This window comes from Motacilla alba, chromosome 1A (assembly GCF_015832195.1).
Source record: "Motacilla alba alba isolate MOTALB_02 chromosome 1A, Motacilla_alba_V1.0_pri, whole genome shotgun sequence".
Lineage (NCBI taxonomy): Eukaryota > Metazoa > Chordata > Aves > Passeriformes > Motacillidae > Motacilla > Motacilla alba.
Genome location: NC_052031.1, coordinates 70,589,077 through 70,611,599, shown reverse-complemented (window position 1 = coordinate 70,611,599; position 22,523 = coordinate 70,589,077). Strand labels below are relative to the sequence as shown.

Here is a 22,523-nt window from a genome sequence, read left to right as displayed (position 1 = left end):
AGACCAGATCACCTGTGACCCAGCACAAAATGCCCCTCAAGCACAAACTCCTGCAGAAACCTCTGACTCCTGAAATGCTGAAGCTAAAGCTGCATTTCAACGCTGCAGAAACAGTCCCTCACTTTTTCCCCCCTCTCTCCACAATTTAGCCTCCTACAATATATTTAGAAGATAAAGCTATGTTTGAAAACATAAATCTCATCATTAAGTATGGAGATCACAGAAGAAAAACATGAAAAGCCACAGCCAGAAGTCCTTTATTTAGTCCTCATCTATCATTCTTTTCCAATCCATGTGCTCAGTAGAGGCAAGAAGGGAGCTCAAGGTTATGCTTCTTGCAAATCCTTCTCTGTCCTGTATTATCAGCCACTGTTATTACCTAAACTTTCATTCAGAAACAGCATTTGGAATAGTTTTTCAAGGGGGAAATTATTTTTAATCAAGTCAGGTCATGGATGATGTTAACCAGATTTGTTTTTATTTCTAGTCACTCTTCAAATTATTAATATAATTCCCTGCAGACAAATGGTGTGTTTGTGGTTTGAGATACACATCGAGAGGGAAGACTTATGAGCACAAGGCATTCAAAGTCTTTTTGCCAATGAGAAATGGGAAACTTCTCTGGGTATCAGAAAGTAGAGCATCCAATGAAGTAGCATTTCCCTTTTATCTCTTCTATTTTTCTTTTAATTTCCACCTCAAAAAGGCTTTTGGCTGCATTTTTGACAGGCAAAAGCAGGAATGGTATTGAACAGAGTTAAAAAAAAAATCCTTTCTGAAAACAAAGACAAAAATATTTGAATGCTAGAGAGGTTTAAGGACATGCAGTGTTAAGTGAAATGCTGCCCTCGGGCAGATGAAGTTTGGCAAGATGAACCTGCAACATTTTAAGAGACAAAGTCAACCCCTGGGTTCACCAAGTGTTTTCCAGGTTCTTTCACCTAAACCCCTTCTCCCCATGTCTGGTTACTCAGGGTGCTTGGCCATTTTTCTCCCAAGACATTGTCAGGATTGCAGATGTTTGAGAGCTGGAAACAGCTGTGATGCAGACAGGGCAAGGCAATTCCTTCTGCCTCCTTTGAGCAGCTTCACCAAATCTGTGACTCTTCCCAAACCTTGGTGGACAGGCACTGAACAGGTTCCCTAAAGAAGCTGCAGATTCCCCATCCTTGGAAGTGCTCCAGGCCAGCTTGGATGGGGCTCTGGACAAGCTGGGATAGTGCAAGGTGTCCCTGCCCATGGTAGTGGGGTTGGAACTGGATGACCTTTAGGATCCCTTCCAATCCAAACCATTCTATGATTCTGTGACCAAACCAGACTGAGGAGCACCTTCTCCTCCTCCTCCTCCACTAAACTGAGCACACCAGGCAGGAATACCAAATATCCCCAGCCTTACACTGAGGGAACATCAATGCCCTTCAGCACATTTTACAGTTAAATTAAAAACTAAAGCCTTTTCCCGCCCCACAGCTGCCCTTTTTAGACAGTTTTACATGCCAGGTAAAAAATCCCTTAAAGAAGAATTTGACAAGAGAAAAGAAAAGCATCTGAAGCAAACAAAAAGCCCAACATCAAGAGAAATGGAGGAAGGGAGAAACAATAATTTTAAAGTGACCCTTTGTGGGGGGCAGGGGAAGAAGTCTGTCTGATTTGCTATGGATGTAACTGGGCAGGAAATCGTTGAGGTGGGTTAAAATACCTTTCTTGTACATGCTTTACAAAGAATTTCCTCTGATTACTAAAATAATATTTGTTTTCATGTCAATCTTGATAAATCACAGCTGCGGTGCTTTATTTCCTCTTTTCCCTCTCCTTATTTCCCTCTATTAATAGGCCTGCATGTGCCCACACATCAATTAAAACCACTCATATATACTTATTCTATATATAAACACTTCTGGTTTGCAATCAAATTCCCTATGTGACATTGTTCTGCCCCTGAAATGTGTCATTTGCACTTGCACTACTGAACTCAGAGGGTGATCCTGCTCTCCCCTGGATCCCAGGGATGTCCTACACTTCACAAATGCTTGGAAAAACACAGAGATGACGAGGAGGAAACTCAGATGATGAGGAGGAAACTCAAGCAATGCCCCTGCACCCACTGCAGGCTCACAAATGGAAATGACAGAACAAAAAAAGCATTTTCTGTTTGATTCTGTTTTGTGGTGTGTTTTTTCCTTTCTGCTTCCCCAGTTCAAGAGAAGGAAGGTAAGACATCTGAAGAGGCTTTAGTATAATTCAGAGCTATTCAGTTCTGCAATTTCAAAGCTATAAAAGGCCCTGGAAGTAGTTTTAACCAAGTATTTTAGGCCACCAATACGGTCAGCATCAGTTCCAACTGACATTCTTCAATATTTCCACTGCTGAATGTTGGAATCCAGCATAGGAAGGAAGGGATTTATTCTTCAGGTCTGATACACCAAACCTCACATATTTTTAATCATTTGATTTACAGGAAAAGTATGAAAATCTGAGCTCTTGTTGCAGCTTATCTCTCCCAGGTGTCACCTACCCCCTTGAAACACAACTCTGAACTAGTTCTCAGGCCCAAATTCAACTTATTTCTCAGACTCCAAGGATAAAATTGAGATAAGAATGCACTGCCATAGCCCACTGAGTTTCATCAACTGATCCAGTGGAAATTCTTTCCAATTTCAAGTCTTAAAGCCTCTGACAGTCACAACAGCTGTTTTATTTCTACGCTGAGCAGAGCAGCATTAATGAGAGAGTTATTTGCTTTCTTTAAGAGGACTTAGCACAACCATAAAAGAGGACTTATATGACAGGACCCACTAACCAGTTCCTTAGTCCTTAACAAAGCAGGGTAGATAGAGTTTTGAAAACAAGGCTTCCCACAAAGTTACCTGGAGGCATCTGACCTATTCCTGCTGACAGTCAGTGCATTCAAAGGTCTGCCCTGGGAAAGATTATCTCCTGCAGCTGATTAGGCAATTTTACAGCTGCCACGCTGAGACTTTTAACAGCAGTCCAGCTAGTTCAGAGCAAAATGAATAAACTACATAAATAAATTTTTAAAATAAATAAATACACCAACAACAAACCAACAAGGAGTGACAGGAAGCATTCAAACCCAAGCAGATGAGAACTCCTGAGCTGGGCAGCAGGGCATAAGGCACAGGACGTGCTGTACCCTACACACACCCATCCCAATGCCCTCTCTCCCAAGGGCTGCTCCCTCACGTGAGCAAGGGTGACAGGGTGCCCTTCAAACAGCTGTCCCTTATCTGGCTGCTAGGAAACCTCCCTGCACACAAAGTCTAACAAATCCCAGCCACTCCATCTCACTTAGGCCATGTAGCACTCTCTTGGCAGCCATAAAAGCATTAAGTTAACAAGTGGACTTGATAAATCAGCTTGAAGCAGGGCCAAAATGGAGAGCAATTAGGAGCCTACCTGGAACTTGAACATTATCATTTACAGGGAAGAAAAGAGGGGGGGAAAAAAGAGTCTGCCACCAATTAATACAAACTAAAATAACACAGCACCTCCTGAATCAGAGAAGGGCAACAGTGGAAGAGACAAAAGAAATGTGATCTGATCTTCAGTAATCCCCTCTAAGGGCAGGCACTGGAGGAGGATTAACACTCCACTTTGGGCACTGACTGGAACACAAACGGGGCTCCTTGGTTGGGTCTGCACCAAGCAGAACAAGTGGCACTGCACGAGGAGTCTGGCCAGCAGCTGGGGGCACAGCCACAGGCAGATGTAGGAAAAATTGGCAGCAACATCTATGGTTTCCTCTAAGAAAAAGCATCTATATCCACTTGGAAAAATATCTAAAACACTATTCTGAAAGAACCTTCCATGTGCACAGATTAAATTGCCCTGCATAGCTTGTTGCAGAACTTCACTACTACTATGCATAAAAAAAGTCTTCCCCAATATCCAACCAAGCTTTTTTGCTCTACAAAATAAATAGGAAAAATTGGCAGCAACAACAGTTGTTTTCTCTAAGAAAAAGCAGATATCTAGACCCACTTAGAAAAATACCTAAAACACTATTCTGAAAAGAACCTTCCATATACACAGATGAAATTCCCTTACATAGCTTGTTACAGAACTTTACTATTATTCCTAGAAAAGTTTTCCCCCATATCCAACCAACCTTTTTTCCTCTACAAAGTAAGTAGGAAAAACTGGCAGCAACAACAGTTGTTTTCTCTAAGAAGCATCTAGACCCACTTGGAAAAATATCTAAAACAGTATTCTGAAAGAACCTTCCATGTGCACAGATTAAATTGCCCTACATAGCTTGTTGCAGAATTTTACTACTGCTATGCATAAAAAAGTTTTCCCCAATATCCAACCAAGCTTTTTTCCTCTACAAAATAAATAGGATGAAAAGAAATCAGCTACCAGCAGACATGGAGCACCCTATTATTTTCTCGTATCTTCTGACATATCAGAAAATATATGGGTTTTGTTCATAGTCGTTTCCACCCTCTAGGCCTCTCAAAGAATGTTGTTTGCATATAAAAAGCAGGGAGGAGCTGTAAAGTACCAGAAGAATTCCAGGGGAACTCTGGACTTCCAGGCTTCATCCAGCCAAGACCGGATGTGATGGCAAACAAGGGAACACTGAGAACCACACTTCCCTCCAAAAGGAATTTTGTCCAGACACATCTGCCCATGGATTGTGCACCAGCCCAAGCCAGCTGGTCTCAGGCAAATCACACAGCTGAAGTGAGGAAGAAGATGGGACAGAAGAACATGGAACTAATTCACTTATCCTGATTTAGTGTTTCATTTACCTCAAGAAAGGCCAACAAGATATATTACACCAAGAGCTCTCATTTTCCCTCCCTCTCAGCTTCCAAGAATCCCCCAGAGATCCAGGACAAGTCTAACTCAGAAGACAGCAGGTCAGAGCTAACAGCTTCAGTACATGCCTCTGACCCAAGCAAGGAGTATCAATGATTTCTGAGGCTTTCCCACAACGCTATTTAATTTAAAAGTCAACACAGGATTAATCTGTCAGCCTGTTCATTCCTGGGAGATGCCAAATGCCCTTACTGCCCATCCAGTTCAGCACAAATTGAATACATGACACACCTCAGAAGGCCAAGCCAGTAGTCTGCAGGGTGTCCTAAAAGTAAGAGGACCAATACAAATGCTAAGCAAGATTAGCAGAGGGGACACTGACTGGCCACTTAATATTCCAACACCAAAGAAATAAAAGACTTCAATGGCAGGTCTGTGTGGAAGCATCTGACAAAGCCACTCAATGATAAAACCTACTGGCCAAGGAAATGTTTTCTTGCAGCATTACTGCTCTTACAAATGACAGAAAAGTTCAGGAGCAGAAGTAGAGCACTGGGGAGGATGGAAGCTCTGAACTCCTACCAAGACTTAACAAAAAGAACTATTCCATCGCAGGAACCTGAGGGAGCACAGAGCTGTCATCACAGGGGCACAGCCCTGGGATTCAAATCCAAGATAGCAATTTCCCTTCCTGGCCAACGAGCCATTTGCAGGGTCTCAATTCCCTCTATGCAGAATGCTTTCCACTGCCTCCAGACGAGGGACAACCTAAGAAAAGAGGAGGTGAGCTGTCTCTCCAGGTTCTAAGCAACAGCTCATGGTGAAGATTTGTACCTTGGCAAACAGAGATATAAATTATCTTCTCATCCAGATTCATTTTTTTTCCCATTTTCTTCTTCGTTTTGTTGCTGCTTTGGTCTTCTGAAATGGCAACAGTTTCGGTAGCAGAGCTAACAGCAGGCCTAAAGACTGCACACATCCAAGAAGCAGAGGTAAACAAATAAAGAATAAGGTCTTGCTCATAAGCCAGCCCTAAAAGCTAATTTATTGCTTCCTATTTCAAAGCAGTGTGTGGTCACATCAGGAGCGAGCTTGGAATATCATGCTTGCTGGGAAAAACAACACACACATGGAAAAAGTACAAGACACGTGCATGGATCAGTTAAAGATCTAAAACACAACATCCCAATGAACCAAATTCCTAGGTCACACAGTAATAGCTAAAAGCAAACCAGAACTTGTTCGATTACAGATTCAACAGCAACAATATATTGGAAATTCTTTCCAGGACAAAAAAGCTCTACCCACATGCAATGAGCACATAAAGGTGATTTTATTTATGAAACATTTTTGTAGATATTATGGATTATGCCATAAATGAAGATGGGTTTTCTAGGCAGAAAATCTTCCTGCAGCTGCACAGACAAGAGCATGAGCCTTAGTACACACTGAGCATCAAAAACTCCTCTCCCAAGGCTGGAATCAAACAGGTTATGAAAGAAACTGAATTATGATTTCACATCTCTGATGCAGCTCCTTTCCAGCCCTCACACACTCTAAGTGAAAATTATTTCCCCATCTTAGTAAATCACTTTGATTATGAGCACCATGTAACATCTATGGACATTTGGAGACAGCAAAAGATCTCACACGGCAAAGCTACCATTAAATCTTTGCTGAGAAACAAGGGGAGACATCTGTGTTTCACGATCTTTGAAATAATTAACTGATTTGTGCATTACCAAAGTGAAAATTAATTTTTTTCTACTGTGAGAAAGTTTGGGAAAAGTGGAAGTCTTTAGTAATCTTCTGGGAAAAAAAAAAGAAAAGAAGTCTAGATTAGGCCAGACAAAGAACCAGTTCCCACAAAAGGCATGATGGAGCTATGCCAAATGTTTCTAAGAACAGAGCATTTTTTGGTCACTTTTTTGGAGCCAAATTTCTTATGCCTTCATTCTCTCTTTTATGGGTATTAATAAGATTTCCACATAAATCTGTCTCTACTTAGTCATCTTCACCACTGTCAGGCTTCAGAGTCCTCCTCGAGGAAGGACTGCCAACACAAATGTTTGTGATGTCACCCGAGCCACACCAGCCATGGCTCAGAACAAAGAGGCCCAGAAGGTGAAAAGGCCACCAGAACCCTACGGAGGGGCAAAGGAGTAAACAATAAATACATCCAGCATTAGAATTAAAAGGGGAGAGGTGAAATAATAGCAGTAATCACCAAAATGCATTTTCTGATTTGGTGTTAACAAATGAAAAAGCAGTGAGCATCTTCCTCCAGTTAACACACATTCTTAGGGCAGACTTCACACACTACTGGGAAATTTGACCTGTGCCCATCAAACTGCCTTGCCATGCTCATTTCACATCCTGTGACCAAAGCAAACCTGTCTTTGATGTATGGAAATTTCCTCCAAGGCATCAGTGAGTTTTTGCATTCAAGCTTTTGCATTTAGAGGCAGGTAACTCTGTCATCCCTTAAAATCTGAGGTAGCATCTTCAGAGACACCCATGGGTGGATCTCTCTGGTTCAACAAACAAACAAACAAACATACACACACACACACCTAAAATGATCAAAACCAAAAGCAAAGAAACAGGAAAAAAAAAAAATCACCAGATGCTGGTTGAAGGGAAAGAAGAGAGATGAGCTAAAGAAAAAAAAACCTCACCAGACAAAACTGCAGTCATTCTTGGGTGGTCACTCACAGACAAGCATCAAACAAATCTAATTCACTTTTCCTAACACGTAGAAGCAGAATCAAGTGCCCAAAGCCCATCCTTGTGTTGTTTGGCCTGTCTTTAATGAGAGGAAAGGAGGATCAGATTTGGTGGACTAGAAGATAGGAAATGAGGCAGGAAAAAAAAAAATCAGCTCATTGATGTAAGTATTCCTAAATCAAAAAAACCTTTTGACCATTCAGAAGAGTGGCACTGAGGAAGCTGTAAACTCAAAGCATGTAGCCAGCAATACCATGACCTTTCTTTTAAGTTTGCTTTTTATTCAATAAACACATGAAAAAGAAAACAAACCTGCATACAGCTAAGAAGTTCAATAGCTGAAATTTCATTAAAACCATCTGCAATTGCAGATCCAAGCATCCAAAAGACAGTGTATGACATAATTATGCTTACAAGCACTGACTCACTGGTTTAGATGGCAATGCATTAAGATCACAGGAAAGATACTCCCTGGGCTATCAAGTTTCTCCCTTAAGTTCTCATCTCCTTAACCTGCTATTATAAATGATTAAGACAATCTGATTGTTACTTTCATCTCAGTTCTAAAAACCTTAACTGAATAAAAGAGCCAGAGCCCCCCAGGCCAAGTTCTCATGAGTGCACTGAATGACAGCAAAGGAAGCTGTTGCATCACATCTCAGGATTTTCTGGGCTGGGTTTCTTTAAGTGCATATCAGTAAATTTTGCAATACAGTGACTTCAGCTTAAAAAAAAATCAATGTTTTTCTCAGCATCACATCACCACTTTCATTTGAGAGGAGAAAATGTATAAAGCAGATCAGAATGTGAAATAAGCACATATTATTGCAGCTGGAAGGATTTTACCAGTTTTTAAACACAGATAAGTCGCAGTTTCCAAAAGAAAAATAAAATCCAAAGACCTAAACATGACAGCATGTCCAGGCATGCTGATAAATATCCAGAATTTAAAAAACTGGGTTTTCAAAAAGTCTGCTCGAGTGGCAGATCACAGTCAGGAAGTCTTAAGGTTCATCCTAAGGATCTTCTTTTTCATCTCTACATAATACAAAAGAAAATTCTAGATCCAAGGATGATGGCAGCTAAAATGTTGGAATGAAAATCACTGAAACTGTGCCTCAGTCACTAAAATCAACGGTTCATACCGTCCATCAGCCCTGAATAGGAACATCACACATTTCAGGATTAGATTTGTACACCACACACAGCAGAAGAAAAAGCTGAAATAAAGATTGGATAGCTTTGAGAGGAAGGGGATAGACAGTCTGTCCTCACTGCTTCACTTAAAAATGCTCAGGAGCTCTCCAAGAAACATTTGTGTTTGCCATCTCTCTGTCTCACCACAACAGATGCATCCAGAAAGCCAGGTTTAGATGTCCTCAGTTGCAGTTAAGCCCTGGTTCCTCGGATTTCCTATGAGCTGGCCCTGATTCCAAAGGTGCCTGGCCAAGAGGAAACGACAGCCTTGGATCCTCGGGAGGAATTCAAGCTGGAATATGTGATTTAGTGCTGGCACCCCCCTCCATCTGATTGTTGCACCGTTACCCCGTGCTCCTCTGTGACCCTGCTTGACACCAACACAGCAGGCTCAGCAGCAGTCAGCATTCTGGAGTCCATGGCCCAGAAGTCAGTTTGCTGTCCCAATAAAGCACAGACAGTATTTCTCTATGACACTGAGCAGATTTCTTACTGGGGTCTCTGTAATGAGGCTCGAACAGAGCCCACACTGCCTAGAAGGATGAGATTGTGCACACCTGTGGATACACCTGCCTGCTCCTAAAGGTTTTTGGCTTCTCCACAAGTCACAGGAAGGATGAATGCTCTGCAATTCCCAGCAGAAGCCTGCTAGAAAGGTTCAAGTTCCCTTCCCACCTTTATTCCCCCTTTTAGCTTCCAAACCATCCATGAAGTTCCATCCCTCACATGAAGAACAGCATTAAATCCTTTAATAGAAAATGTTTATTCATTCGCAGCTTTGTGTAATCAGTAGACAATTAGGACTGCATTTAAGAATGGCATTTGCAGACACATTAGGCTGGTCTTAAAAAGAATAAACCCTCAGTAATGGCATATGAGTTATCTTGAAACATTTCAGCTCGTACAGAACGCAGAATCAACAGAAATGCAGCAAAGTTCAGGAAAAAGTTTTAATAAAGAATAAATATAAACTAATCCACAGCTTCCCAAAGAACAGCTACATAGCAGCAACTACATATCCACAACACCTAAGAAAACTGTACCAGGGAAAGCTCATTGTGATTATCTGAAAAAATACAAGTTACCTATTTATTCCAACTGATCTCATCATACAGCCAGAGCTCCACACTGAGCTACTGCCACAGCACGTGTCACAGCTGCGATGGCCACAACACAGAGAGTCACCACACAGTGTCAGAAAGCTTCAACCCACACACAGTAGCACCATACCTCATCAGAAGGCTTCAGGTGCCTGCCCATACACAGTAACATCACTCCACTTCAGAAGGTTTCAAGCATCTGCCCTCCTCCCTCGTCCTGCAGCCCAGCCTTTTCTCCCCTGCTGTCGATGCCCTGCACCTGTGTGCCCTCTGCTCAGGGCCCTGGGCACTCCATGGCTCGTTCCCCTCAGTGCTGCTCACCTGTGCTGCCCAGCTGGAGCCCGTTAGGGATGAGCTGGGCACAGCCACCCCAATCTCCACACACTCTGTGCCCACCTTCTCTGTGCCCCCAGGAGTGGCTCCAGTTCAGGCTGCACTGGGACCTGTCCAGCTCCTCCTGCCCAGCCCGTCCATGCTCCACATCCCAGCTAGAGCCAGCAGCAGGTCAGCCCAGGGACACCCTGGGAAGCACCTTCATGGCTTTCACCTCTAGAACAGACTTGTGGCACCAATCTCCAAATTTAACACTGGAACTTGCAAGAACTTGGATCACTTGTAAGAATAATTGCACAACTCGGCACACATTTGTAAATCAAGAAAGAAGAAGAAATATTTAAACTATAAAGAGTCACAAGTCAAGCAATAGTTACTAAAGCTGGCATATTAAACAAGCCTGCCCGTGGAAACATCAGGAAATATGATCTAATATCCAGAAAGAACGCTGTCATATGTAACTCAGGCTGGCTGACAAGCAAAGAACTCCATCCCTCTCGACTGCACAATACTAATTTGTGTACACACATACATACATGAACATATACATAAATGTCTATACGTGTGTGCACACATCTATAAAAACACACTACAAGGTGTCAGGTGACATTTTCAGCAGCACAACGAATGTTAGCTTTGAATTTCCTTCTTTAAAACAAGAAAAAGAATTGTTATCTGTTAAAAAATAATAGGAAGCTCTCTTTGGATTTTAGGATGTGAACACGGCTCCTTCTGCAGTAAGGACTGAACTGAAAGGATCACTCTGCTACCCCTGAAAATAGCAGAGGCAGGAGGAGATGATTACTAAGCTTTACAAAGGGAATTAAAGAAAACAGTGTTTTTAACAAACCTTCACTGGCACAACATGAATTTTAAAATGTCACTGAGTGAGAAGGTGAAGGTATCCATTGGCTCACAAGAGCAAGAGGCAGACTGCCTTTCAGCACAGGCATTCCCGTAACAATCCCTGTGACAGACTCCAACTAAAACTCCAGCCACATGAAACACATCTCCCCAGTTATCTTGCAATTATAGATGCACCCAAACACATGGAAGCTCCTTATCAACACAAAATACAGGGATCAGACTTTGCCAAGAGTAACCTACAGTTAGCATCACCAGCACAGCTGAAGAGAAATGCACCAGAGAATTCAGAGCAGCATCCAGCAGGTTTCTGCCTTTCAAAAGTGAGTTCTGGAGGAAGGACTTCAGCATTACCAATGTAGAAATAGTGGTAGCTGCATTGAGGGGTGGGTTTGTGGAGGCAATGAAGCAGCAGAGTCTACCCTGCAAGGAAACCCCAGTTAGATCTGTCAGCTGGTGAGCTCAAACAGGCATCATCAGTAAGAGAGAAAAGGGGAAGTGAAGCCAGGAAGGGAAAGAGAAGAAAGAAAAAAACAAAAAAGAAAAGAAAAAAATACTCTCAAAAGCATTTGAAACTGCATTCACAGAGGCAAGGGTAGACAGTACATAAGGCTGTGCAGCCTTTTTTAATCTACACTTTCACACAGCTCTGCACCTTTCCACAGCTGTCATCTCAACTGAGAGTCAATACTCGAGCATAGGCAGGGTTTCACAAGTTTTACTCTGCAGGCAACAAAGAGCTTGGGGGAGCATATCTAGATTTCTACCCACAAAGTGGAGTAAAACTTGCTTGGACGTGGGTTTTAGCCCATGCACAGCCCTCATCCTCATCCTCTGCTGCTCAGGGAGCAAACAGAAAGGCTCCTGAGGATGCTTCTGCAGACTGAACTGACAGCACACAGCCCCCACTGCAGCCTCTTCAGCCCCACAGCCACGTTTCAAGGTAAATTTGGGGTGTACGTATTTGCCAAGAATCAGTATTTTCATCTAACACTGGTTACAAAACAGATGAACGCTCTGCCTCTCCTTTATGGCATTAAACACAAACACACATGGGTTTGTCTAAAACAACACAGCAAAAGTGGAAGAGACTCAAAGCAGTCCAGGGTGAGGAGCAATTCAGGTTATTGCTGGAGCCTGGCAGCAGCTCCAGCACACAGAGATGCCAGCAAGGTATCATCAACCTGCTGGGAGTGCAATAGTTAAAAAAACAATTAACCTTCACCACTCAAATACTCACTTCTTTCCCTGTCTGGAATTCATTTTACAACAACTGTGCTTATGGACAAATTTACTCAAAAATCAGTCAGAAGGATGCTGCTCAGAATAAGTAATGGTCAGTTTTGAAGTTCAGTAAAAACTGTTCCCCTACAGTATTATGATTTACTCAAAGACAACCAGGAACAAGAAGCTTTTTTAAAACGAAAAATAAACCCAGCAACCCTCAGTGACTCGATCCTCAAAACACAGCAACAGTTTTCCAGCAAGCATCATCATCTTTATATTTCACACAGCTTTTAATGAAGCTGAGATATTTCCAAGAGGACCAACCAGTCTGAGAGGAAGGGTTGCTTTTTTTAAACTGTCAGCAGGGAGTGCCTCAGGACTTCAGCAGCCATCAGAAAAAGCATCATGAGAATATTTGAAAAGCACCACTCCTACAGAGTTAGGCAGACAAAAATCCCATTTAAAAAAAAACACCCAACAAAATGACGCAGAATGTAATTTTATTTTACTTTAAAATTCAAACCAAAGCATAAATCTTATTACAAAACAAAGCTAAACTCCAGCAACCTACAAAATATGAAAGTCAAATAAACCACTTTAACCCCACATATTTCACTGGGGGATTGGGGGTGCTAGCCAAGGAGGCCTCAGCTATGCTCTGAGCTATTTCTGATATGTGGAGGTTTTGTAATTTTCCAGCCTTGTGCAGGAGCAGAAGGAGAGCCTTTAACTGTATTGATGTTCATAAGTATATTCTCCCTAATTTTTCTGCAGCAGTTAATTGCAGTAAAAATGCAGAGAGTCATGCAGTGATGGGCACTTCAGATAAAGCAGTACAGTCACTCAGGCACACGGAGTGAGCAACTGGGAACTTTATCCCTAACTACTATCAGATTTCAAAAAAACAAACAGTTTTTCTAATCCCCAACCTGTTTGGCATCAGAAACCTATACACTTCAATAACTAATAAATACAAATGCCTAAGCTGGAAGAGCTTCGTTCACACCTTGTGACAGGCCTGTATCTTCCATGACCAGTGTCTATTTCTATCTCACACAATCAGACTTCTTCATAGCAGCTTAAAAATAAAATGGGGGGGAGGTTTTTTTGAGCATTGGGGATGGGTTTGTTTTGTTTTGTTTTCCAAATTCCTTTCTATTCTTTCATTTTTAGGCAAATACCTCATCAGTAACACCCCTCAGTCAGATCTGGTTTTATGTACAATTTCAGTCCCTTCTTGATGAGGCTCAGAAGTTTGGGCTATCTGTGGACCCTAATGGTTCTGTATGTCTGACCAAAACTTGATACACCAGTCTGCATCAACCTTCACTAACCCAATTTTATTTTATAACCTCCCACACGCAAAAACTTTTCAGTGACCAGCACTGGACCAGCACATTTTCAGTGACCAGCTGACACAAAATCCATTCCTTGACAGGTTCAAAAATGAACAATGCCATTTCACTGACCAAACTCTTATAACCACCCGTATCTTCCCTGTGCTGCACATTGTCCCTTTTGCTCAGCAGCCCCTGAGGTGGCACCATGAAGACATCCATCCATCCATCCGTGTTCAACAGCAGTGAAGGACCATTTGTCTCATCAGCACATCACACAGAATCACAGAAAGGCTGGGCTTGGAAGGCACCTCTGGAGATCATCTAGTCCAACACCGCTGCTAAAGCAGGCTCACCTGGAGCAGAGACACAGGCTGGTGGCCAGGCAGGTTTTGAATCCCTCCAGAGGAGGTTCCACAGCCTCTCTGGGCAGCCTGCTCCAGCGCTCAGTGCTTTTTGCTCACATTCAGGTGGAGCTGGCTGTGCTCCAGTTCGTGCTCCCTGCCCTGGCACTGGGCTCTTGTCACTCACCCTTCAGACATGGGGATGCCCTGATAAGATCTCTCAATCATCTTTTCTCCAGGCTGAACAGACCCAGCTTTCCCAGCCCTTCCTCCCAGGAGAGACGCTCCAGTCCCCTCATCACCCCTCAGCCCCGTGCTGAACCTTCTCCATCAGTTCAGTTCCAGCTGTCCCTCTTGCTCTGGGGAGCCCAGCGAGCTGCAGCTGTGGCCTCAGCAGCTCAGAGGATGGAGGACCTCCAGCTTTTCACGTGGCACGTCCCGTTTCAGTGAGAAGCGCTCACACGGAGCCTGGGGGCGCTCAGCACGCCGTGCACCGCAGGGACCGGCCGGGAGCAGCCCCGGGAGCGGCTGCAGCGGGGCAGGTCCCGCCCGGGCCGAGTTAAGGACCACGGACAGATTTTGTGGAGGATGCTCCGCGCCCGCTTTGGTTCTCGTGCCCTCTAGGGGGCCGCGCCCGCCAGCGCCGGCACCGCCCGCCCGCCGCGGGAGCGACCGGCAGCGCCTTCATCCCCACCATCATCATCACCATCACCATCATCATCATCATCCCCATCACCATCATCACAGCCCGCGACAATGACAGGCACCCGCACAGAGGGAGAGGAAAAGCGGCTCGAAGCCTTCATTAAAAATAAATAAATTAATTAATTAATTAATTAATTAATTAATAAAAGCAAAGCTTGACAAAGGAGTAGAGAATAAATAAAATAAAAAAATAAATAGCTAAATAGATAGATAAATAAATAAAAAGATAAACAGATAAATAAATAAAAGAACCAAAGTTTGACAAAGACAAAATAAATAAGTAAATAAATGAACCAAAGCCTGACAGAGGGGTAGAGAGTAAATTAAATAAATAAATAAATTAAATAAATGAACCAAAGCCTGACAGAGGGGTAGAGAGTAAATTAAATAAATAAATACATATAAATAGATAAATAAATAAATAAATAAATAAAAGAACCAAAGTTTGACAAAGGGGTACAGAATAAATTAAATAAATAAATAAATAAATAGATAAATAGATAGATAGATAGATAGATAGATGAACCAAAGTTTGACAAAGGGGTAGAGAATAAATTAAATAAATAAATAAATAGATAAAGAAATAACAGAACCAAAGCTTGACAAAGGAGTAGAGAATAAATAAATAAATAAATGACAACATAAATACATAAACAAATAAACAGCTAGATAAATAAATAAAAGAACCAAAGCTTGACAAAGGGGTAGAGCACATCCTCTCCCCGCAGCCCCAGCGAATCTCCAAAAGCAGCTCCAAAGGAAAAGTGTTGATATTCCACCCACAACTTGAAACTCAGACATATACCTCGTTTCATTATTTTTTTTAATTACTCCCAGTAGAAAGAAGTGCTGCTACCACTTGCAGCAGGGCTTAAAGCAAAACTCGCAGCAGGACTTAGGGCAAGACAATTTGAACACAAAAAAACCTCCACAAACAAACAAAAGCAAAAAACCCTCACAAACACATATAAACAAAAAAGAAACACCCACCAACCAAACAAAAAAGAAAAAACCAATCCCACCACCTTCCTCCTGAAACCTGAAAAACTACATAGTCCAAGTGAGAGGTGTTTCTTTGAGTGACACCCTGACTAACACAGAAGAGACTTTGAGGAAAGTCTTTGGTAATTCATAAAAAAACTTCTTCAAAACCAAGCAGAGGAAAAAAAAAAAACACATTAAAAATCCCTGCACAAAGTAAAACACGGCTTCCACTTTATTATCTGAATCTGTACATTTCTTTCCTTATCTGACAAGGGATGTGCTACAAGCTGTACGTCTTCCATCAGACTGCCTAGGTAAATCACAGCAACTGGCGCAAAGCCTGAATGGCAGCAGTGCTCTTCTCATTCTCAAATCATCCAGGATGCAGTCAGCTCACCCCCATTCCCAGCCCTGCGGTTTGCAGGCACCAGAACCCAGCAAACCTTTTCACTTCCAGGCCGAGATTATTCCTTTATATTGCTTTTTAAAGAAAAAAGCCATTCCTTCTGCTTGCAACACGCAGCTATGGCTCAGTCTCCCACAAAACCCAGCTGGAATGCAAGAACGCTAACAGCAGATTAGGAGAAATTCATACAAATGTCACAGTTAACGTCCAAAACATCATGTGTCACTGTTTTTCCCCTCCAACCCCCAACGAGCTTCTCAAAACACATTTCATACACAGGGTCACTGTTCTGGCTGTTTATTTAATTAACATGACAACCCAGAGTACACAGGATTTCTTTCAGTTCCCCAGCTTTGCATTTTCACACTTCAGGCAGAAAGAGCAGAAAGTCACTACTGTACTTCACTTTTTTTTTTGCCCGTGTACCACAATATACGTTTCTTGATTTAACCAATGGACAAAAATAGATTGTCAGCCCTTCGTGAGAGTTCCAGCAGCAGTTTTAACATTTTTGTGAGGCTGAAAGAGAAACGAAAAAAACCCAAGCGGAGCAGGTTTGCGTAAATGAAGCCATGCAAAAGAAAATAAAGCATTACCTCTGGAATCCCTGGGTGATTTTTCCTGGAGCCTTTCTTTAATATTTTACATGGTTGTGTTTCAGCAAGTCACCAGATGACATAACTCCTCAGAATTCCTTAGTTTTTAGTGATCTAAATGGCAATGCCATTCAATCTTATCGGAGTAATTACAGCTCAATAAACCCTTTTAGGAGGAGGTATTTGGTATATAAAACCTCACATGTCTAATAGACACAGACAAAGTTCAGTACCTAAATTCAACCTGCCAGCTCCCCTCTAAAATTCTAAATTTCTCTATGTTGCACCCCAGTTGCTCCCATTTTCAGGCCAGAGCACAGGATCCACATTAATAAAAAGTGGTTATAATATAAGGGTACATTTCTCTACCTTTTAAGGTCAAACGAGGAAGAACCAGCAAAGGGGAAGAAGCAACATATTCCTGGCACTACCAAAGCTGTCACTATCGAACAATGAGAAGAGATAAAGCCTTAATTTTTCCCTTGGAAAAATAAAAAAGAAAAACTGACAAATGTATTTCTTTTTCTCCACTGCTTCTTAGATCTTATCAGTGCAGAGATATCTTTGGCCATGTGAACTGTTCCAGGATTGTCATCTCAACTCCACAGACAGGCGGTGATAACAACAGTCCTGCACACAACTTTCCCAGGCTAGGGCTGGGAACAGGCAGGGTTACCACCCAGAACCCCATGAAAAACAGTGAACTGAGCAAAAAAACCCACTGCTGCTGATGAAGGAACATAGGCAAATCTGGCACCAAGGTTACCAGCCTGAAAAAATAAGGAGAAAAGGGATGGGAAAGATGCAGCAGAATAAAACAGCTACCGAGTCTCAAACCAACAGAAAATAAGTGACAGACCAGATGTCCCTTGGGAAGGCAAAGAGCTTTCCACTTCTCCAACTGCCCAGAAGGAGGGAGAAACAGAAATACAAAGGAAAAGAGACATACATGAGGAAAATGGATAGAAAACCTGTCTGCCTTAGGGGGCAGAGAGTACGGGCAGGAGTTTGTACGTGGAGCTGCTGGCCTGGCAGCTGGGGACATGGGAGAAGCTCCATCAGGAGCTTCCATCAGGACTCAGCACCTTCTCTCACACAGGGCTGTGTCACCCACTGGTAGTCCTTCAGACACTGCTGTGCATTGTACCCCTACTAAAGTAAAAAAGAAAATAAAATCCCGCAAAAGCAAATCAAACTGTTTGCAGCAGCTGCAAATAACGCATACTTGTAATAAATCCAGGATAGCTGAAAGCTTCCCTAAACAAAAACAAACAAGCAAGCTCAAAAGCAAAATCAGGAGTGTTCAGCATGGTTTAGATTTGCCCAGCTACAATCTCCTGTGAAGCATTCTACCCACCAAGGCAGAATCATCCCCTTGGAGTGCTGTGTGTCAAGATTAATACATTGATCAGAGGCACAAGCCTCAGAGCACATGGGCATTATAATATTTTAATGGAAAAAACAACACATAGAACACACTTCTGCTCCCCTCTCTACCCCCACCAACCTCCTCTCTGCATTTTCAGGAAGAGATAACATGTTTGCCAAAACCTGGAGAAAAAACTCCAAAAGCCATCTTCTGGGTGGCGCTTTTGCATTTACTGAAAAAAGGAAAAAAAAAGGCATTTCTTCATTCATTCATTTTCTGTCTTATCCATCCATTCATAATTTTGCTCTGCATCCTCTCTCAAATCTGAGCAAGCCCTCGAGGAGCTGAGCATCCTCAGCCAGCCTTGATGAAATCACAGGGAGACAACACAGCTGGGAGCAAGATCAGGCACACACTCCTCAATGAGATCCACACTCGCACCAGCCTGGAAGCTTTTAATCCAAAGACTTTGCCAAAGCCGGGAAAGAGAGAGATCATATACAAACAGCAACCACAAAAAGCACAGAATTAAACTGAAAACGAGCAAAAAGCACTTTTAGCAACAACAGAAGGCTGCATCATGGCACCATTTGATTTCTGGATGGTGGCTTTTTTAATGAAAGTTTTTATTTTCAACTTCTTTTTGGAACCGATAAGATGCTAACACAAGGTGTGTTAAGACAATATCCAGTTTGTCAGTTTGCAGTTCCTGGTGCTGTCCTTTACAATGTCACACAGATTCACCTTCGAATTCTAGTAGGGAAGAGTTCAGATTAAAATTGGGATGTGTGTGACTAAATAAGGAAAATTCAGAAATTCCGACTTTCATAGAATCTTGTATTAACAGGAACAGTCAGACATGAAGGGAATCAAATTCTGGAAAAATAAAAGCTCAATTAAGTGCTCAGCAATAGGAAAGGTTACACGGGAGGCGATGGGAAAAATCTCTCAAACTTTGCCTGATGTTAGTCACTACACTGAAGTACGTGTTTCAAAGCAATAAAGTGGATCTATTTCCTGATGAAAACTATTGGCAGCTCCCAGATGTACAAACAAGACCAGAAACATTCAGAGGATGTTGTTTAAAAACAGGGGGGCAAGAGAAGGCCTGGTTTTCTTTCAAAGCCCTCACATCTATTTTTAACATGTTATATTTAAAAACTGTCCAAAAGAAAACATTTACCTATACTTTCTTTAAGTCTACAGGGAGCTGATTTTTGCTATAAACATAAACTGTGTGTGCTGTAAGAGAGTCCCACTTCTCCCATCATTTCTTCAAGATCCTTACAGAGCTTTGTTTCAGCTTTTCCATTTTTCTCTCATGCTAGCATTTATTTAAGAGAACAGCTCTTAGGGAGAGAAGTTCACATACACACAGCTACATTGTGCTAAAAAAAACTGAAAATACAGAAAGTCCCCCCAAACTCCAAAGTAACCACCCATTTCTAAACCCACAGAGACAGAAGCAATACCCGATCTTTCTACTGATTAATAGTGAGTGAGAACAAAAGAGAAATTTGCCAAAATCCTGCAGTGGATGAACAGAATAGTTGCCAGCTAACTCCAGCCCAGCTCCACAGCCTGGAAGTGGGAATTGCTCGGGGCAAAGCTGGCCACTGTCCCCAGGTAACGCACCATCAGGGAGGGAAAAGGAGTCTGCCTTGTCATCCATCACCAGTCCAACCTTCTGGTACATGCAGGGGATCTGAAGTCCCTCCATGAGAGAAGACAAGGACCATGGTCACTGGGTCCCGTCTTGGAATGATTACATTTGGAGATGTTAACTAGAAGGCTGCATTTACTGGAAGTGTGAAAGCAAGTGGAAAATATGTTTTAAGACCTTACAAATGATTATTGTAATAAACCATCAGAAATGCCTAGCATCACCAAGTAAGCATAAACAGTTTTAATTTCGTGCCTTATTGTACTTACAAATTACTCTTACACCGTTGCCTCTCAGCTCCTGCTAAAGTCAGAACTCGGTCAGTTTTCTACTTTTTCACACTGTATTTGTCTGTGGTAAATATTTACTTTACCTAAACAAAACTGTTAAATAAATAAGTACGTCTGTTGTAAGACAAGTCTCAAGTATATAAGGTTGTCAGGCCCTCTTCTAAGAAATGTCAATACCAACCACAAAGCGATGCAATCAAACAATTTCCAGAAACAAACCAGCCACCCACACCGTATAAGTTAGATGCCATTACTTGGAAAATAACTTTGCTGCTTATCCAGCAAGCCACTTGAAAGAAAACCTTAGGTGTATGACAACACGCTTCACTTGATCACAGCGCACAGAATCCTTTTCAACACTAGTTGAATAAGAAAACTTAACACAGTTTGATTCTCATTTCCCCCCAGGTTTCCCTCGCCACTGCTCAGCAGGGGTTGCGCTGACTTTCAAGACACCCAAGTGTCAAGTGATGTTTTTGTGAGGCAACCTGAAATCTCAAAACAACTGAGAAACGCTACAAGAGCAGAACCAAGCCCACTTAGTGCCCGTGTCAGGACTCTACTCAGCTGTGCAGTAAAGGTGCCTGATTGCTTCTTCCTCCAGCTTTTTTGGAGGTGTGCATTGAAACGAGCGCATCTCTGGTACTAAAGTTCTCACTCAGCCATTCCAGTCACAGCCTCTCGGAGGAAACAAAGCTGAGGTAAATCGCCTGTGCCTCGCACCGGTTCCCAGAGCCAGGGCAGAGCCGGAGCTATCGATTACCCGCACGGGAACAGCCTCGGGGAGGCAAAGGGCAAAGACGAGCCTGCCGCCCCGATAAGGGACTTCTCCCACCGCGGACGAGCTGCTCGGCTCACGCACACACACCCCTTCCAAGCTTAAAGCAACTTTTAAAAGACTCGGCTACCTTTCTAGGAAACTACAGCTTTGGAACAGCGGGGTTCCTAAGTGATGCTGGCAAACCCGAGGGCAGGTTCGCACCGGCTCCGAGAGCCGACCGGGCACCGTCTACCCCAGCCTAAGGAAAAGCCGAGCTGTAAGGGAAAAGCACAGCCCGAACCCGCAGCCGCGGGCAGACAGCCTGGTCCGGAGAGCTCGGCTTGAGCCCGGCTTGAGCCCGGCTTCCCCGGCCCCGTCCCGGGGCGTCCCGGGGCTCTCTCCGCGCCCGCTCCGTGCGCGGCCTCTCCGGCAGCAGCGGCTCCTCCGCCGCCGCCGGGACCCCCGGCAAACTTTGGGAGCCGTCTCCCCGCAGCCCCTGCCCTACCTGCTCCCTGGGGATGCAGGGCAGCGAGGTCCTCCGGTGGGTCTTGTTGCCGCTGCCGCCGCCGCCCGACATCTCGGGGGAGATCATGGAGCTGGACCGCCGCCGCCGCCTGAGCACCGGGGCTTCGTCCGCGGCCGGGGGGGCGGCGGGAGGCTCGGCCAGCGGGGCGGCCCGCCGCGGGGGCCAGAGCCGGTCGGCGTAGCCGGCCAGAAGGATGCCCAGCAGCCCCAGCAGGTAGGCCAGGTAGGGCCGCCAGGACGCCGGGACCCTCTCCAAGGCGACGAGGGACGTGGTCTTGGCCGCGCTAGTCACGGCGAGCATGAGGACGCCCTGCCTCAGCTTCAGCACCAGCCATGTCACGGCGGCCAGGCAGCTCAGCACCACCCCCGTGGCGGCGAGGGAGAGCGAGTGATCCTCCTCCTCCTCCTCCCCCGCCGCCAGCGCCGTCTGCGCCACCGCTTCCCCCCCGCAGCAGGCGGCCAGCAGCAGCAGCAGCAGCGGCAGCAGCAGCGCCGCCCGCACCGGGCAGCGCCCCGCGCCCGAGGAGGCGCCGGCCAGGCAGAAGGGCACCGCGCCGGGCGGCACCCAGCCCCGGCCCCGCGGTCCCCGGCCGCGCTGCCCCCGCGCCAGCCCCACCGCCAGGGCCGGCAGCAGCGAGAGGGAGCCGGCGCTCAGCGCCGGGGAAAGTTTCCGGCGGCGCCAGGGCTCCGGCGGCGGCGCGCTCCGGGCGGGCGCCCCTCGCTCGGCCGCTGCCGCCCCGCCGCCGCCCGCCGGGCTCCGCTCCTCCATGGCCTCGGTGGGCTCCCCCGCGCAGCCCGCGGTTATTCGCAGCCGGGCATGGTCCGGGAGCGACCCCCGCGGTCAGGGGCGGCGGGCCGGGGGCGCTCCCCGCCGCGGCAGCGCCGGCATTTCCTGCGCTCCCCCCTCCCCGAGAGCCGCGCCTCTCCGCGACCACCTCGGGGCGGTAAATTAAAATTGCTTCTTGAAAGTACGGGGCTGGGAGAGGCACGGAGAAATCCTAAGCGGTGTAGGAAAACGGGCAGGGGGGAGAGGGAGGTGTAGCACCTCGGAAGTGCTGCTTAATTTCTAGGCCATCCCTTGCCTTGCTGCCCGCCGGAGGGACCGGCCCGGCCCGCGGGGGTCCCGGCCGTGCCCCGCGGGCGAGGGGAAGGAGCCTTGTGACAGGGAGGAAAAAAAAATAATAAAGCACAGGGCTTAAAAAAAAAAGGCAGCTAAAAGGCCAGCGGAACGGCGGCAGAAGTTGCGAAGTCCTGCCGGGAGGGCGAGAAAGAGACCTGCGGGAGAATCTTGAACGTAAGCCTGCTTGGGAA

The 22,523-nt window shown here is 44.8% G+C and overlaps 1 protein-coding gene across 2 annotated transcripts in view; it reads right to left on the bottom strand.

The window, feature by feature from the left end:
* The window catches only part of PDE3A (phosphodiesterase 3A), a 224,408-nt gene extending 202,292 nt beyond the window's left edge, over positions 1-22,116 (bottom strand). The window contains exon 1 of one of the 2 annotated variants that reach the window (XM_038154345.1): positions 21,193-22,116. In XM_038154345.1, coding sequence (XP_038010273.1) covers positions 21,193-21,981 — 789 coding nt within the window. In that variant the 5' untranslated portion in view covers positions 21,982-22,116. The remainder of the gene's footprint in view (positions 1-21,192) is intronic. The other variant, XM_038154344.1, reaches the window with a different exon arrangement.
* Positions 22,117-22,523: the final 407 nt, after the last annotated feature.